We start from the raw sequence: 18722 nt of genomic DNA on the forward strand, positions 1-18722 counted from the left end.
CATGATAATCGCTTGGACCCAGGAGGCAGAGGTTGCAGTGAGTTGAGATCACACCACTGCACTCCAGCCTGGATGACAGAGCAAGACTCCATCTCAAAAAAAAAAAAAAAAAAAAAAAAAAAAAAAAATCCAAAGCTATGGGTCCAAAAACCAACACGTGACTACATGTAAGCCTCTTCTGCTGTGGATGAGAGTTAGAAACACGATACGGCAGGTCAACCTGCTTCTGCAAATGGTGGTCTCAATTCTTTTCTTACTGAATTTGAAGAGTCCATCCCAGGATCTGCAGAATTCCCGCCAGGGCTTTGGGATGAAGGGGCGAAGCCATCTGGGGATGGCGCCTGCATACATGGAGGTCTTGAACATGCTAAACATGAGCTCCAGGGCCTCGATGTATTCCACAGTCAGCTGTGGGACGTTGTTTTCCAGACAGCCCAAACGACTCTCATAAAGGATGGTGGCCACTCCTAGATGGGAAAGAGAATTTGAAAACCCTCTTCTAGATTATTTACCAAAGCAGCAGGCAACATTGGGCCCTAAACGCAACTTTCAAATGTGGTCTAGGTGCCTTTCATGAATGTGGCATCATCACTCGGGATTTCTCTGTGTCCTGAGCTGCAGGGTGCTCTGAGGATTTCTCTGCATCCTGAGCTGCTGGCATTTAGGGCTGATGGGCGGTGCTATTGCTGCTTCATCTAAGGAACTCCATAGCCCTGGGAGACACAGATGAAGAAGTCCACTCTCCGGAAGAGATGCGAAGACTCCGAGAATTTAAGTCGTTTGGACAAAGATGCAGAGAAGGACCCTGGGACAGGATTGGAGCAGGGGTCTGAAAGGACGAGCCTTTAGGGAGGGAACATCGTTTAGCCTGTCACTGCTCTCCCCTGACACCCTCCTTTCAGAAAGGAGGTGGCAAACCCCACAGGGCCTCTTCCTGCCCCACCTGTCCACTGGGGATCGCCTTCCAGCCACTTGCCCAACCTGAGGAACTGAAAAGTGGCTCCTTCTGGCCAAAATGGGAAGCCCAGACCCAGAGAGCTAAAGGCGTAGCGGAAGTGGCCTGGATGGATCTGTGTTGGGCAGAGGTGCACACTGTGTTTACCACTGACTTCCGGGATGATTTCGTTCTATTTTTAGAGAATGTCAGAACTCTGCCAAGTCACCTTGAGTGAAACTTGAAGGTAAGCTTTTTTAAAAAAAGATGAGAAAGCTGATAGAAGGTCCTCCAAGATGCATCCTTTTGTGTTTTTTTTTTTTTTTTTTTTTTTTTTACACAGACATTCACCATGTTAGACCAGGATGCTTTTTTTTTTTTTTTTGAGATAGAGTTTCACTCTTGTTGTTGCATTGGTGCAGTCTTGGCTCACTGCAACCTCTGCCTCTTGGGATCAAGAGATTCTTCTGCCTCAGCCTCCTAAGTAGCTGGGATTACAGGCACCTGCTACCATGGCCTGGCTAATTTTTGTATTTTTAGTAGAGACAGGGTTTCACCATGTTGGCCAGGCTGGTCTCGAACTCCTGAACTCAGGTGATCCACCCGCCTCGGCATCCCAAAGTACTAGGATTACAGGTGTGAGCCACTGCGCCTGGACCCAAGATGCATTCTTAAGTAAAGAGAAAGCACAGGGCAGAATAGTGTGTGGTATACTGCCGTTTATTGTTTAAAAATAAAAAGAATATTCCCATGCATTTTTCTGTATGTGCATAAAACATCTCTTGACACATACATGAGAGACTACTGACCTTTGCTGCATTCAGGAAAGAAGGAGACCTTCACTGACCCCCTCTTGGTATTGCTATTTGAACAGGAATGTATCACCCATCCAGCATGACTAAAAGCTAGAGCAAGTTTGAAGTAGATGCCCTCTAAACTTTGCTCCTTTCCAAAGAATGCTCAAACGAAACGTGTAGTAGTGAGGAACATGGATTCTCGAGTTTAAAAGATCTGAATTTGAAACTAACTGACTCTAAAAAGAGGGATGGCGGTGTGCCATTCGCAAGTTATTCCTTAAGTCTCGGTTTCCTCACTGGTCAACGGTGGTTCACACCAGTTTCACGCTAGCACTGTGGGGGTGACGTGCATGTGCGTCCCAGGCTTAGCACAGTGCCTGGGACCCAGGGGATGTTCCATGATGCCATCTGCCGGTTTGAGGCAAGCGTCCATTCCTCCCTCCTTCCCGCCTGCTGACTCCGCCTCACCTTCCATTGAATATTTGAAGAAAAGGTCATTGACATTGGTCACGGTTTCTCCATCTTCTGCCTGGCTCCTGAGGAGGTAGATTCTTTTAATTAAGTCAGCAATAACTTGGTTGACTTCTCCAGAATAAATGGCCACGTCTTTTGGTTTCAGAATTCTTTGTCTCAATACGCTTCTCATCTTGAGCCACTGTTCACCCTCCCTAGGAGAATGAAGTGAGTTTCAAATCATTTTCCTCCCGCTAACATTCTGGGAAAGAATTCAAGGAACCTCTGAGAAAAATTTTCAGCCATAAAGAATGCACAAGATCTGCCAGTCAAAGTGGAATTAAGACAGGAAAGATTTTTTCCTGGGGAGAGAAGGATTGTAACTGCAGCCTTGGAGCCTGTTAGAGTGTCGTACACTCTTGCCTTTGAAGCAAACTTTAAGGAAAAAAACCACCAGTAGTAATCATCTTTAGCAAAAGTATATGACTTCCTTTGAAAAATCTTGAAGTAATATTGTAATAAAGAAATGAGATTGCCGATTAGCAAAAGAGAAAAAAGTGCATATATATGGATATATAAATGAAGTAAGCATTGGTATTAAAAAAGAAATGGTGACTGCAGCCAGTTACCAGGGTGTGGGGCCTTCCAGCTCCTGGCTGCCCTCGGAGGCACACTCCTCCCCAGTGAGGCCAGGACGCTGAGAGAAGCCCTTGGAGGTCTAAGGAGGGTTCCGCAGTTTCTCAGAGGGTCATGGTGGGACTGAGCCTCAACTGCCCACAAGCGTCACCCACACCTCCACACCCCTGCGTGGCTTCCCTCCCATCCCTGCCCTACTTCCCACCTGCAAGGAGGCCACTTGCCCTCAAAGCTTCATCTCCAGATCAGCTTTGGGGGACTCAAGCTAAGCCAGCATGTGTCTGGGTCTGGGCACTGCCCTTCCCTTTGCCGTCCACTGTGCTGAAGTCACCAGCACCCCCTCACTCCATCTCAGCCCAAGAGGGCCTCCGGGTACCCACACAAGCTTCTTCTTCTTCTTCTTCTTTTTTTTTTTGAGACGGAGTTTCGCTCTTGTTACCCAGGCTGGAGTGCAATGACAGGATCTCGGCTCACTGCAACCTCCGCCCCCTGGGTTCAGGCAATTCTCCTGCCTCAGCCTCCTGAGTAGCTGGGATTACAGGCACGCACCACCATGCCCAGCTAATTTTTGTATTTTTAGTAGAGACGGGGTTTCACCATGTTGACCAGGATGGTCTCGATCTCTTGACCTCGTGATCCACCCACCTCGGCCTCCCAAAGTGCTGGGATTACAGGCATGAGGCACCGCGCCCGGCCCCCACACAGGCTTCTTAGCCTGCAGCTGATGGGGTAGAAGGTAGAGAAATTCTGCCTCAGCCTTCGGGCCCTCTAGGCCTGAACATCCAGGAGGTACTGTTTAATTATTTCCCTCAGGATGGAAATTGAGGGACCCTGGTGACATCTGGTCATGATTCTTATTTATTTTACTTGAGAAATTGGTGGCTGTATTTCTCCCCAATTCATGTATAAGGACATAGATATGAAAAGAGCTGCTAACAGAAGCCCCGCCCCATGGAAACTGGACCAGGGCATCTGCAGGCGCCCTGAGCCTCCCTGCCTGGCCACGGACCATGATCTGTTTCTTGGAAGGCACAGAGGTGTTGGTGATGCTGGTTCAAAATGAATAATCACAGCCTGCTATGAGACAGGAAAATTGCCGCGCGGTGACTAAGGCTGGAGGTTTTTAGCCCCTCATCAAAGGGATTTTCCTGAAATAGTGACCACCTCCTTCCCCTACACACAGACAAGGGCGCCGTGAACTTGGACTGCCTCGGTTGTCACTGAATGAACACCAAAGCCACAAAGCACTGCTTCAGAAGCGCTCTGCCCGCCACCGGGCCAGTGTCACCCCACCTGGCTCCTGACGGCACAAAGGAGGAGACAGCCCAGCAGGGCCCCGCGGCCCCTGTGTCTGGGAGATCACACAGGGAGGCTGTCTGACATCATTCCATGGGGGTTTCTGTGCTTTTTTAAGAGCGGCTTTTAGGAACCCAGCTTTGGAGGAGGGGGCCTCTCCCTGAGCTCCCCGTCCAGCCCCTGGCTCAGCCGGCCCCCCATACTCACGCCGAGATGAGCCCGGTGGCTCTCCCTCGCAAGTCTCGGTACTCCCGCCAGGATTCCATGTTGGCTCTCTGGGGCGCGGCGCCCTCCGCCCGGAGCACCTGAGCCACCATGTCGCGGTCTGCAATAGATACTACAAACTGAGGACCAAAGTGAGACTTGAAGATTTTTCCATATTCCCGTGTGTGCTTCTGCTGCAATACCATGGAGAAATCAAAAAAGGAAAAAATACATAGATATGATATACCTTTAACGTAAACATCCCTGTGTGCTAGAGGAGCAGAAAATTGGGGCAGAGGGAAGTGCTAATACAGAACTGAATCAGAGCAGTAACTTACATACTGCTGAAATAAACGTTTTCACATAACCGTCTCTTTTTTGTGTGTTTTTTGTTTGTTTGTTTTTGTTTTTTGAGACAGGGTCTTGCTCTGTTGCCCAGGCTAGAGTGCAGTGGCATGAACATAGCTCACTGCAGCCTCCAACTCCTGGGCCCAGGCGATCCTCCCACCTCAGCCTCCCAAATAGCTAGGACTGCAGGTATACACCTCCACGCCCAGCTAATTTTTTATTTTTTTGTAGAGACAGGGATCTCTCAATGTTGCCAGGCTGGTCTCGAACTCTTGGCCTCAAGTGATCCTCCTGCCTCAGCTTCCCAAAGTGCTGGGATTACAGGCATGATCATGGAAGTTTTCTTATTCTTTAGGGATTTCTTAAAATTACCTTGGCTGTGTGAAGCAGCAAGAGAGAAACGTCATTATAAGAGACAAATGTGCAGAGCAAACAGAGCCCTGTCTGCTGACCCCTTCCCATGGGCCCAGTAGCTCTGCCTAAGCAGTGCCCAGCCTACTCTGCAGAGCAAGCCCTCTATGTACAATCTGTAACGAACCTTTGAAACTGACTTCCAGCAAGAAAATGAAGGAAAAAGCATTTGGATTGGGAAGGGAGAAGTCAGGTTATCTCTATTGGCAGATGACAATTGATCTCCCATATAGAAATCCTAAGGAACCCACTTAAAAACTATTAGAGATAATAAGTTGAATAGGACGCAAAATCAATATACAAAAATCAATTGTATTTCTACACACTAACGGTGAACAATCCAAAATGAAATTTAAAAAACGATTGAATTTACAATAGCATTTAAAAAATAAAATACTTGGCCAGCTGCAGTGGCTTATCCCTGCCTGTAATCCTAGCACTTCTGAGAGGCTTAGGTGGGTGGATGGCTTGAGCCCAGGAGTTTGAGATCAGGTATGGCAACATGGCAAAATTCCGTCTCTTAAAAAAAAAATACATGGCTAGGTGTGGGGGCTCATGCTTATACTCCCAGGACTTTGGGAGGCCGAAGTGGGCAGATCACCTGAGGTCAGGAGTTTGAGACCAGCCTGGCCAATATGGTGAGATCCAATCTCTACTAGAAATACAAAACTTAGCCAGGCATGGTGGTGTGCACCTGTATTCCCAGCTACTCGGGAAGCTGAGGCAGGAGAATGACTTGAACCCAGGAGGCAGAGGTTGCAGTGAGCTGAGACTGCACCACTGCACTCCAGCCTGGGTACCAAGAGTGAAACTGTCTCTAAATAAATAAATATAAATAAATATATATATAATATTAATTACCTACTCTGAAGTAGCTAAATATGTGTGTGTGTGTGTGTGTGTGTGTGTGTCTATATATATATTTATTTATTTTAGCTACTCCAGAGGCTGAGGTGAGAGGAGCATGTGAGCTCAGGAGGCAGAGGTTGCAGTGAGCAGTGATTGTATCATTGCACCCAGGCCTGAGTGACAGGGCAAGACCCTATCTCAAAAAAAGAAAAAAAAAAAAAGGTAAAATACCTAGAAATAAATGTAACAGGAGAAGTATAAAACTTATACTCTGAAAACTACAAAACAAACATTGTTTAAAGAAATCTAAGAAGTCTGAAATAAATGGCAAGACATCCCATGTTCATGGATTGGAAGACTTAATATTGTTGAGATAGAAATACACCCCAAAGTGATATATAGATTCAGCATAATCTCTGTCAGAATTCCAGTGGGCTTCTTTGTAGAAATTGATAAGCTGATCCCAAAATTCATATGAAAATGCAAGAGACCCAGAATAAACAGCCTAAACAATCTTGAAAAAGAATAAAGCTAGTGAACCCCATTTTCTCATCTCCAGACTTAGTACGGGGGAGGGGACAAGATAGCCAAATAGAAGCAGTGCTCCCATTGAAAAAAACAATAAGCATGTGAGTCCTTCACTGGCAACCAGGGAATCCAGGTTCTCTCATCAAAATTGACTAGAAGGCTGGTGTGACCCATGGAGAGAAGGAAGAACAGTGAGGTGCGGAGGCCCACCTGAGAGCCGTGTGGGGAAGAGGAATCCCCTGCCCCCAGCCAAGGGAGGTGGTGAGTGAGCACACTACCCAGCCGGGGAAACTGCTTTTTCCACAGAACTGAGAAACTCACAGATCGGAAAATCCCACTCTCAAACCCATCCCACCAGAGCCACCCGTCCCAAACCTGGTGCACACCGGTTCTTACAGTCTCTCAGCTGGAATCTGCTTAAGCCTATTGAACTCCCAGTGGGAATGGTGACCAGCACCAGCAGCAGCTTCCTACTGTCTAAGCTGGTTGATCCCCAGCGCTGGGACTCACAACTGTCTAACACACTAATCTCCCTTGAGGGGGGGAAGGGTGGCACCCATTTCTATAGCTCCAGGTGGTGCTTTTCCCCTGCTGGAGCCAGGGAGACTGGATTGCTTGGTCCCAAGATTTGTCATCACAACCCAACACACCAGCTGTGGCAGTCGGCAGCCAGAGTGCCTCTTCAGGCCCAACCCTGGTCTATCCTTTCTCAGTGGGTGGGACTTCCCTGCAGGATCTTCAATAACTCCAGCCAGAGGTGGCTCAGGGACAGAATTCAGATCTCCCTGGGCCTGAGCCCCTGGAGGAAGGGGTGGCCACAATCTCTGTGGATCAGCAGACTTAGCCTCTCCTCCTGGTAGTTCTAAGGAATCTGGGCAGCCCAAACTAGTGGGTTTTCCCACAGCCAAACTCACTCTCTCCACCAAGGGACAAAGTGCTTCGTTAAATGGGTCTTGCTCCCTGTGCCACCCAACTGGGTGAGAGCCTCCAAAAGGGGTTGTCAGACACCCTGTATAGAAGCAATCCTCCTGGCATCAGGCTGGTGCCCCTCAAGGTCAGAGGTCCCAGAAGAAGGAGCAGGCACCCATCTTTTCTGCTCTCCAGCCTCCTTGAGTGACATCTCCAGGCACGGGAGCGAATCAGACGACTAGGGCCTGAAGTGAACCCCCAGCAAACTGCAGCAGCCCTACAGAAGAGGGACCTGCCTATTGAAAGGAAATCAAACAAACAGAAAGTGACAACAACAGCATCAATAACAACAACAACAAAAAGGCCCCGACAGAAACCCCATCCAAGGGTCAGCAGCCTCAAAGACCAAAACTAGACAAACGCATGAAGATGAGAAAGAATCAGTGAAAACATGCTGATAACCCAAAAGGCCAGAGTGCCTCTTCTCCTCTAAATAATCACAATGTCTCTCTCTCAAGAGCACAGAACTGGACAGAGGATCAAATGGACAATTGACAGAAGTACGCTTCAGAAGATGGACAATAAAAAACGACAGTGACCTAAAGGAGCATGTTCTAACACAATGCAAAGAAGCTAAGAACTTTTATAAAAGGTTAGAGGAATTGCTACTAGAATAACCAGTTTAGTGAGGAACACAAATGACCTGATGGAGCTGAAAAACACAGCATGAGAACTTTGTGAAGCATACACGAATATCAACAGCCAAATTAACCAAGGGGAAGAAAGGATATCAGAGTTTCAAGACCACTTTACTGAAATAAGACATGCAGACAAGACTAAGGAAAACAAAATGCAAAGGAATTAACAAAGCCTCCAAGAAATATGGGACTTCCTAAAAAGACCAAACCTACAATTGATTGGAGCACCAGAAGGAGATGGAGAGAATGGGAACAAGCTGGAAAACACACTTCAGGGTATTATCCAGGAGAACTTCTTCAATCTGTCAAGAAAGGCCAAAATGCAAATTCAGGAAATACGGAGAACACCATTAAGATATTCCACAAGAAAATCAGCCCCAAGGCACATAATCATCAGATTCTCCAAGGTCAAAATGAAGGAAAAAATGTTAAGAGTAGCCAGAGAGAAAGGCCAGGTCACCTACAAAGGGAAGCCCATCAGACTAACAGCAAACCTCTCAGAAGAGATTGGGGGCCAATATTCAACATTATTAAAGAAAATAATTTTCAACCCAGAATTTCATATCCAGCTAAACTAAGCTTCATAAGCGAAGGAGAAATAAAATCCTTTCCAGAAAGACAAATGCTGAGGGATTTTGTTCCCATCAGGTCTCCCATGCAAGAGTTCCTAAAATAAGCAGCAAATAAGCTTTCCAAATATGGAAAGGAAAAACGAGTACCAGCCACTGCAAAAAACATACCAAAATATAAAGACCAATGACAGTACAAAGAAACTGCATCAACTAATGTGCAAAATAAGCAAATAGCATCATGATGAAAGAATCAAATCCACACATAACAATACTAACCCTAAATGTAAATGGACTAAATGCCCCAATTAAAAGACACAGACTGGCAAATTGGATAAGGAGTCAAGACCCATCAGTGAGCTGTACTCAGGAGACCCATCTTACATGCAAAGACATACACACAGGCTGAAAATGAAGTGATAGAGGAAAATTTATGAAGCAAGTGAAAAGAAAAAAAAAAAAGCAGGAGTTGCAATCCTAGTCTCTGACAAGACAAACTTTAAACCAACAAAGATTTAAATAAAAGGTGGGGGCGGGGGCATTACATAATGGTGAAAGGAACAATTCAACAAGAATTATTCTGAATATATATGCACCCAATACAGGAGCACCTAGACTGATAAAACAGGTTCTTAGAGAATTACAAAGAGACTTAGACTCCCACACAATAATAGTGGGAGATTTTAACACCCCACTGTCAATATTAGACAGATCAACAACACAGAAAATTCACAAGGATATTCAGGACTTGAACTCAGTTCTGGATCAAGTGGACCTAGTAGATGTCTACAGAACTCTTTACCCCAAATCAACAGAATATACATTCTTCTCAGTGCCACATGGCACTTATCTAAAATTGACCACATAATTGGAAGTAAAACACTCCTCAGCAAATGTGAAAGAAAGAAATCAAAACAGTGCAATCAAATTAGAAATCAGGATTAAGAAACTCAATCAAAAGCACACAATTTCATGGAAATTGAACAACCACAACCTGCTCCTGAGTGACTCCTGGGTAAATAATGAAATTAAGGCAGAAATCAAGAATTTATTTGAAACAAAAGAGAACAAAGAGACAATGTACCAGAATCTTCGAGACTCAGCTAAAGCAGTGTTAAGAGGGAAATTTATAACACTACATGCCCATATCAGAACGCCATAAATACCTCAAATTGACACCCCAATATCACAATTAAAAGAGCTAGAGAGGCAAGAGCAAACTAATCCAAAAGCTAGCAGAAGACAAGAAATAACCTAGATCAGAGAAGAACTGAAGGAGACAGAAACACAAAAAACCCTAAAAAAAAAAAATCAATGAATCCAAGAACTGGCTTTTAAAATAGATAGACTGCTGGCAAGACTAATAAAGAAGAAGAGAAAGAAGAATCAAATAGACACAGTATAAAGGGGATATCACCACTGAATCCATGAAAATACAAACTACCATCAGAGAATACTACAAACCCTTCTATTTAAATAAACTAGAAAATCTAGAAGAAATATATAAATTCCTGGATGCATATATCCTACCAAGACTAAACCAGGAAGGAGTTGAATCCCTGAATAGACCAATAACAAGCTCTGAAATTGTTAGTCTACCAACCAAAAAAAGCCCAGGACCAGATGGATTCACAGCTAAATTCTACCAGAAATACAAAGAGGAGCTGCTACCATTCCTTCTGAAACTATTCTAAACAACTGAAAAGGAAGGACTCTTCCTTATCTCGTTTTATGAAGTCAGAATTATCCTGATACCAAAACCAGAAGAGACACAACAAGACAAGAAAACTTCAGGCCAATATCAGTGATGAACATCGATGCAGAAGTCCTTAATAAAATACCGGCAAACTGAATCCCGCAGCACATCAAAAAGCTTATCCATCACGATCAAGTCAGCTTCATACCTGGGATGCAAGGCTGGTTCACTATACACAAATCAATAAACATAATCCATTACAAAAACAGAACCAAAGACAAAAACTACATGATTATCTCAATAGATGTAGAAAAGGCCTTTGATAAAATTCAACGTCCCTTCATGTTAAAAACTCAATAAACTAGGTATTGCTAGAACATATGTCAAAATATTAAGAACTATTTATGACAAACCCACAGCCAATATCATATTGCAAGGACAAAAGCTGGAAGCTTTTGGAAGCTTTTTGGAAGTTTTCTTTTGAAAACTGGTACAACAAGGGAGGCTGAGGAAGTAGAAGCACTTGAATCCAGAAGGCAGAGGTTGCAGTGAGCCGAGATCACACCACTGCACTACAGCCTGGGAAGCAGAGCAAGACTCCATCTCAAATAAATAAACAGAATTATCCTTTAAAAAAAAAAAAAAAAAAAAAAGCCGGGCGCGGTGGCTCAAGCCTGTAATCCCAGCACTTTGGGAGGCCGAGGCGGGTGGATCACAAGGTCAAGAGATCGAGACCATCCTGGTCAACATGGTGAAACCCCGTCTCTACTAAAAATACAAAAAACTAGCTGGGCATGGTGGCATGTGCCTGTAATCCCAGCTACTCAGGAGGCTGAGGCAGGAGAATTGCCTGAGCCCAGGAGGCGGAGGTTGCGGTGAGCCGAGATCGCGCCATTGCACTCCAGCCTGGGTAACAAGAGCGAAACTCCGTCTCAAAAAAAAAAAAAAAAAAAAAGAAAAGAAAACTGGCACAAGACAAGGATGCCCTCTCTCATCACTCCTATTCAACGTAGTATTGGAATTTCTGGCTAGGGCAATCAGGCAAGAGAAAGAAATAAAGGTATTCAAATAGGAAGAGAGGAAGTCAAGTTATCTCTGTTTGCAGATAACGTAATTTTATATTTAGAAAACCCCATCATCTCAGCCCAAAATCTTCTTGAACTAACAAGCAACTTCAGCAAAGTCTCAGGATACAAAATCAATGTGCAAAAATCACAAGCATTCCTTTACACAAGCAATAGGAAAGCAGAGAACCAAATCATGAATGAACTCCCACTCACAATCACTACAAGAGAATAAAATATCCAGTAATATAGCTAACAAGGGATGCAAAGGATCTTATCAAGGAGAACTACAAACCACTGCTCAGGAAATAAGAGAGGACACAAATGGAAAAACATTCCATCCTCATGGATAGGAAGAATCAATGTCATGAAAATGGCCATACTGCCCAAAGTAACTTATAGATTCAGTGCTATTTCCATCAAACTACCACTGACATTCTTCACAGAACTAGAAAAATAACTACTTTAAATTTCATATGGAACCAAAGAGCCCATATAGCCAAGACAATCCTAACCAAAAAGAACAAGGCTGGAGTCACCATGCTACCTGACTTCAAACTATACTACCAGGATACAGTAACTAAAACAGCATGGTACTGGCACCAAAACAGACATATAGAGCAATGGAGCAGAGCAGAGACCTCAGAAATAACCCTACACATCTACAAGCATATTCTCCTTGACAAAGCTGACAAAAACAAGTAATGGGGAAAGGATCTTCTATTCAGTATATGATGCTGGGAAAACTGGCTAAACACTGAATCTGGACCCCTTCCTTACACCTTATACAAAAATCAACTCAAGATTGGATTAAAAACTTAAAACGTAAAACCCAAAACCATGAATACCCTAGAAGAAAACACAGGCAATACCATTCAGAACATAGGCATGGGCAAAGAGTTCATGACAAAGACACCAAAAGCAATTGCAACAAAAGTCGAAATTGACAAATGGGATCTATTTAAAGAGCTTCTGCACAGCAAAAGAAACTATCATCAGAGTGAACAGGCAACCTACAGAATGGGAGAAAATTTTTGCAATCTACTCATCTGACAAAGGTCTAATATCTAGAATTTAAAGGAATTTGAACAAATTTACAAGAAAAAAACAAATAACCCCATCAAAAAGTGGGCAAATGATATGAACAGACACTTCTCAAAAGAAGACATCTATGTAGCCAACAAACATGAAAAAAAGCTGAACATCACTGATCATCAGAGAAATGCAAATCAAAACGACAATGAGATACCATCTCACATCAGTCAGAATGGTGATTATTAAAAAGTCAAGAAACAGTAGACGCTGGCAAGGCTATGGAGAAACCAAAACGCTTTTATACTGTTGGTTGGAATGTAAATTAGTTCAACTATTATGGAAGACAGTAGCGTGATTCCTCAAGGATCTAGAACCAGAAATACCATTTGTCCCAGCAATCCCATTACTGGTATAAACCCAAAGGAATATAAATCATTCTACTATAAAGACACATGCACACATATTTTTACTGCAGCACTATTTACAATAGCAAAGACATGGAACCAACCCAAATGCCCATCAATGATAGGCTGGACGAAGAAAATGTGTACATATACACCATGTAATAATAATAACAAATAATAACAAATGAGATCATAAAAAGGAATGAGATCATGTTCCTTACAGAGACATAGATGAAGCTGGAAGCCATCATCCTCAGCAAACTAACACAGGAACAAAAAACCAAACACCATATGTTCTCACTCATAAGTGGAAGATGAATATTGAGAACACATGGACACAGAGAGGGGCATAATATACACTAGGGCCTGTTGTGGGGCTGAAGGGAGGGAACTTCGAGGACAGGTCAATAGGTGCAGCAAACCACCATGGCACATGTATACCTATGCAACAAACCTGCACGTTCTGCACATGTGACCCCCCACTTTTTTTAAGAAGAAATAAAGAAAAAAAAGTACAAAGCTGCAAAGCTACAGTAACCAGTACAGTGCAGTACTGGCATAATCACTGGCAGAGAATTAAGACCCAAACATCTATGGTCAACTGATTTCCATCAAGACTGCCAAGATCATTCAATAGGAAAAGGATTTGTTTAACAGTCTCGTAAACAAATGGCACAGTGACAACTGGACAGCCACAAGCAAAGAATCAGTTTATACCTTTTCCTCATGCCATATAAAAAAATTATCTCAAAATGGATCAAATATCTAAATGTAAATGCTAAAACTATAAACTCTTAGAAGAAAACATAAAGGTAAATCTTCATGACCTTGGGTTTGGCATAATGTCTTAAGATATGATCCCAAAAGTACAAGTAAGAAAAATCAATAATCGGACTTCACCAAAATTTAAAACTTTTATTCTTCAAAGATCATTATTAAGAAAGTGAAAACAAGGCCGGGCATAGTGGCTCATGCATGTAATCCTAGCACTCTGGGAGGCCAAGGTGGGTGGATTGCTTGAGTCCAGCCTGGGCATCATAGCAAGATCGTGTCTCATTAAAAAAATAAAATTAAAATTAAAAAAAAAAAGAAAGTGAAAACAACCCTTAGGATGGAGAAAATATTTGCAAAGCACATATCTGATAAGGGACTTGTACCTAGGATGTATTAAAACTCTTACACATCAGTAGTGAAAGGAAGGAAGGAAGGGAGGGAAGGAGGGATGGGAGGGAGGAAAGATGGGAGGGAAGGTAGGAAGGGAGGGAAGGAGGGAGGGAGGGAGGAAGAGAGGAAGGGAGGGAGTGAAGAAACCAATTAAAACTGGGCAAAGGATTTCAATGGACATTTCTTTTACAAAATATTCAAACGGTAAATAAGCACATGAAAATATGCTCAACATCATTAGTCATCAGGTAAATGCAAAGCAAACTTTGAGATAGCACTTCACACCCACTAGAATGGCCGTAATCAGATGGACAAAAGTTGACAGGGCCATAGAAAAATCAGAACCCTCTGATGCTGATGATGTAAAATGATACAGACACTCTGGAAAACAGTCTGGCAGTTCTTCAAAAGGTTAAATATAGAATTACTATTTGACCCAACAGTTCCACTCCTAGATACATATCTAAGAGAAATGAAAATACATGCCTACACAAAACATTACACACAAATGTTCATAGCAGCATTATTCATTATGGCTAAAAGGTGGAAACAGACCAAATGTCTATGAACTGATGAATGGATAAGTAAAATATGGTATAGTCATACACTGGAATATTATTTGTCCATAAAAAAATAAGGTACTGATACATGCTACAACATGGATGAACCTTAAAAATATTATACTGGGCCGGGCGCGGTGGCTCAAGCCTGTAATCCCAGCACTTTGGGAGGCCAAGGCGGGTGGATCACGAGGTCAAGAGATCGAGACCATACTGGTCAACATAGTGAAACCCCGTCTCTACCAAAAATACAAAAAAATCAGCTGGGCATGGTGGCGTGTGCCTGTAATTCCAGCTACTCAGGAGGCTGGGGCAGGAGAATTGCCTGAACCCAGGAGGCGGAGGTTGCGGTGAGCTGAGATCGCGCCATTGCACTCCAGCCTGGGTAACAAGAGTGAAATTCCATCTCAAAAAAAAAAAAAAAAAAAAAAAAAGAAAGAAAATATTATATTGAAATGTTTAAAGTAAAAGAAACCAGCCATAAAAGCCCACATTGCATGATTCCATGTTTATGACACATCCAGAATAGGCCAATCTATAGATATAGAAGCAGGGGAATAGGAGAGTTGGGGGTGATAGCCAATGGATATGGGGTTTCTTTTTGAGGTCATAAAAATGTTCTACAAGTTGACTGTGGTGATTGTTGTACACCTCAAATGTATGAATTATATGGTGTGTCAATTATTTCTTAAAGAAGCTATTACCCCTCCCCCCAAAAAATCACAATAAATGTAAATGGACTAAATTTTTCAATTAAAACACAAAAGTGATGAGCTGCTAACATGGCTCTGCATGACATAGACAGGGCTGGGCTGCGGAAAGTGACTAAGACTCTCTTTGGTATCTGCCCAGCTTTCTTGTCACTCCAACTCTCAATCTCAGAAACAGCAGGCCAGAAGGATTGTCATTTCTCTACTCTTATGCTCACTCCTTCTTGAGACCTGAGTGAGGTCCACCTGCCCCAAAATGAAGACACTCAGATTCAAGTGGAATGAATCCATCTCCAAGGGGTCACGTCTGCTTAATAAATGGCCCCCAAGGAGTTCAGTTCTCTAAAGAGGCCCACTGAAGGAATGACTGGTAACAGGAACTATTGGGAAATGGGCCACTCTTCAAGCAAATCTAGCTACTGAATTGGTGCAATCAGCACAAGGGAGCTGGAGGTAGAAATGATACAGACAGTTCTCAGCACTTTCTGGTGGTGGGCCATGGAAATATACAGTCAGTCACAGTACTTAGAGTTTGCTTAGATGTTCAGCACAGACTCTGGAGTTTGAATCTGGGCTTACAGTTTACTAGCTGGGTAACCTTTGGAAATTAGGTCCCACTGTGCCTCAGTTTCCTCACCCAAAAAATGGAGAAATAAGCTTCATGTAAGGCTTGAAACTGCCTGGCACATGAAAAGAGTTCTAGAAATACTGACTGTTATTATTACAGTTTCATAACACTACACTTATTTGACCTTATCATAACCCATGAGAGGGATGGGAATTGCTAATCTCCTTTACAGATGAGAAAACTGAGGTTCAGAGAGAATAAGTGACTAGCCCAAGGCTCCATGGGTGTCTGCAGAGGGCCAGCACTGGAGGGCAGCACTCCTGGTACCAGCCATCCTGCAGCTTCACCACACCCTGAACAGCATCTGGTGATCCAGATTATGATTTCTACTCTGCCAGTCACCAGATACCTGACCTTAGGCAAGTCACTTCGGTAACCACCCAGCTTTTTCCACCTGTAAAATGAGAGGTGAGCTATGTAGGTGAATACTAAGAACCCTTGTTTAGCTAACATTCTGTGATTGCAAGATGAACTGGATGTGATTGGTCACAGAACAATGAGCAACTTGGAGAGTGGGAAGAGAATGTTTTTCTAGAACCATGTGTTCGGAATTGGGAGTCCTCAGAGGGGCTGCAGGAAGGTAAGAGTTTCCACAAGCGCCACCTGGAGAGGAATGGAAAAGGAGAACTCAGGAGAGGATAAAGCTGGGAACAGCGGGGTCCTGTCTGCGCTGGTGAGAAAGCACCAAGTGAGTCAGCTGTGACACTCTCTGTCTGAGCCCCAGGGCCCTGGGTGTGGTGAAGGAAGCGTCTGAGCAGCGGGCAGGAGGGGCTGAGCTCAGGGTGAAGGCTGGCAGCAGGGCGGGTCAATGGAAAATACCCATCTGAACTGCCACATGTCCTGACTGGATACAGGCTTTAACAGGGTCAGTCTCAAAGAATCCAGTGTCCATGGAACAAACTCTGGGTGAGGTGTGAGGATAAAAGCAGATGGCAGTAGGTCGGATAAAAAGAAAAATTAAATTACACTTTAGAAAGCAGACTGTATTGAACCCATCAACAGCAAATAACAAAGTACTTTTTAAATTTTAATTCCTGGAGGAATTTAAGTTGCTCCTCACGCGCCCGTTTTTCTATTAACGAGGTTTGGGGCTTCTCCGTCACGTTCATTGACTGAATGGCTGATGGAACGAATATATGACTGAATCCCAGGTGGGAAGTTAGAAGAGGCTTCGATGGAGAAGGGTCCTGAAGGACCGGAGCTCTGGGCAGAAAGACAGAGCTGGGTGCCAGGAGAAGGGGGCGTTCTCGGAAAATGCCAAAGGCCCAATCCCAGAAATAACAGCGCGTGCTGGGACAGGCACCACAAAGGGCGCAACGGGGTGGGCGTGGGAAAGACAGGACTCAAGCTCCAGGTGGGAATCTAGCGGAATTCGCCGGCCCCAACGCCCTAGCGGGTGGCTGGGACCCCTGGGCTCCTCCCACGTCCCTGCCTCCAGTCCCGGCGCGGACTCCAGGTGTCGACCCCCTCCCCCATTACAAAATACAAAAGGGACTAGAAATGAATGCAACACAGTCTGGGCCACAGAAGGACACCGAGCTCCGCAGAACCTAGCGCTCCCCTCGGACGGCCCCGGGCAGAGCCCCCTCAGCCCCAGCTCCGCGGGTCCCGCCCGCGCTCCACTCCCGGGCCCCAGCGGCGACCACCGGGCGCCCGCGGCCCCTCCCCAAGTCTCCTCCTCCGGGACCTCCGCCCGAGTCCCCTACCCGCCTTCCCATTCCTGGTTTCCCTTCGAGGCGCCTCCTCCCCGGGTTCCCCAACCAGGCAACCCCTGCCTGAGTCCCTCCCCGGGACCCGTCCCTGGAGACCCAGCCCCCAGCCTCTCCCCGGCTATCACTCCCCGAAACCCCATCTCCGACTCCCCTCCCAGCCACCTCCTCTCCAGGGACCCCTGCTCGGGTACCTCCAGGGGACCCCTCCCAGCCGCCGCCTCCCGAGACACCCATTCCCGGCGCCTCCTCCCCGCCGTTCCTTTCGGATCGCGTTCCTCAGCTCCCTCTGCCTGCTGCCCGTCTCCGGGGTCCCCTTCCTGGAGACCCCTCCCCAACGCCCCCGCCCAGCTCCGTGTTCCTGCCTCCTCCACCCCGGATCGCCTTCCCGGCGTCCTCTCCTCAGCTCCGCTTCCCGGGTCCCTTAACCGGACAACCCCAGTCTAGGTCTCCCTCGCCCCCCGCCGCAGCGCCCCAGGCCCGGGGAGCCCTGCCCACCGCTCCTCTCTGACACCCGCCGACCGCGTGCCCCTCCCTGGCGCCCTCCCGCCTGTGCCGTCCGCCCTCCGGGCAGCAGCCCCAGCCAGCTCCCTCCCGGGGGGCGCGCGCTACCTGGATCTCGTGGATGCGGCTGAAGCCGTCCCTGCAGAAGAACTCCGCCAGGTTGGCGAGGGTCCGCGGCCCCGGCATGTCGGCAAGGCTCCGGGGACCCTCTGCCCGGCCCCCGGCTGGCTGCGCTCCCGGCCGCCCCGCGCCATTGTCCTCCGCCCGCGCCCCCGCCGCGAGCCGTGCGCCCGAGGGTTGGGGCCGCTGCGGGGCCCTACCACCCAGGAGCCCACCCTGCTCGGGCACCAGTCGCAGCCGGGCTCTCAGGATCCGCGCCAGCAGGGCCATGGCGCTAGTCTGCGTCGGCTTGTCTGAGCAACTTTGTTTGGGGGCTGCCCTTTGGGTTGCTATTTCCTTCGTCTTAACTTGTCGGAGCAGCGCTTCTCCGAACTCCTGCCGCCTGGGCATCAGTTTACACAGACCCTTATTAAAGGCTCCCTCCCCGGGGGCTGGGAAAAGGCTGTGATTAGACTGCAAGAGAATGAGGCTATTATTATTTCTTCACATCATATTA

At 45.8% G+C, this 18722-nt stretch overlaps 1 protein-coding gene across 1 annotated transcript in view; it reads right to left on the reverse strand.

The window, feature by feature from the left end:
* Positions 1-18496, reverse strand: part of CYP27C1 (cytochrome P450 family 27 subfamily C member 1) — a 35781-nt gene extending 17285 nt beyond the window's left edge. The window contains exons 1-4 of the mRNA XM_003931614.4: positions 18215-18496; positions 4324-4514; positions 2200-2399; positions 258-467 (exon numbers count right to left, since the gene is read on the reverse strand). Of these exons, the coding sequence (XP_003931663.4) occupies positions 258-467; positions 2200-2399; positions 4324-4514; positions 18215-18496 (883 nt within the window). The remainder of the gene's footprint in view (positions 1-257; positions 468-2199; positions 2400-4323; positions 4515-18214) is intronic.
* Positions 18497-18722: the final 226 nt, after the last annotated feature.

This window comes from Saimiri boliviensis, chromosome 5, assembly GCF_048565385.1.
Source record: "Saimiri boliviensis isolate mSaiBol1 chromosome 5, mSaiBol1.pri, whole genome shotgun sequence".
Classification (NCBI taxonomy): Eukaryota; Metazoa; Chordata; class Mammalia; order Primates; family Cebidae; genus Saimiri; species Saimiri boliviensis.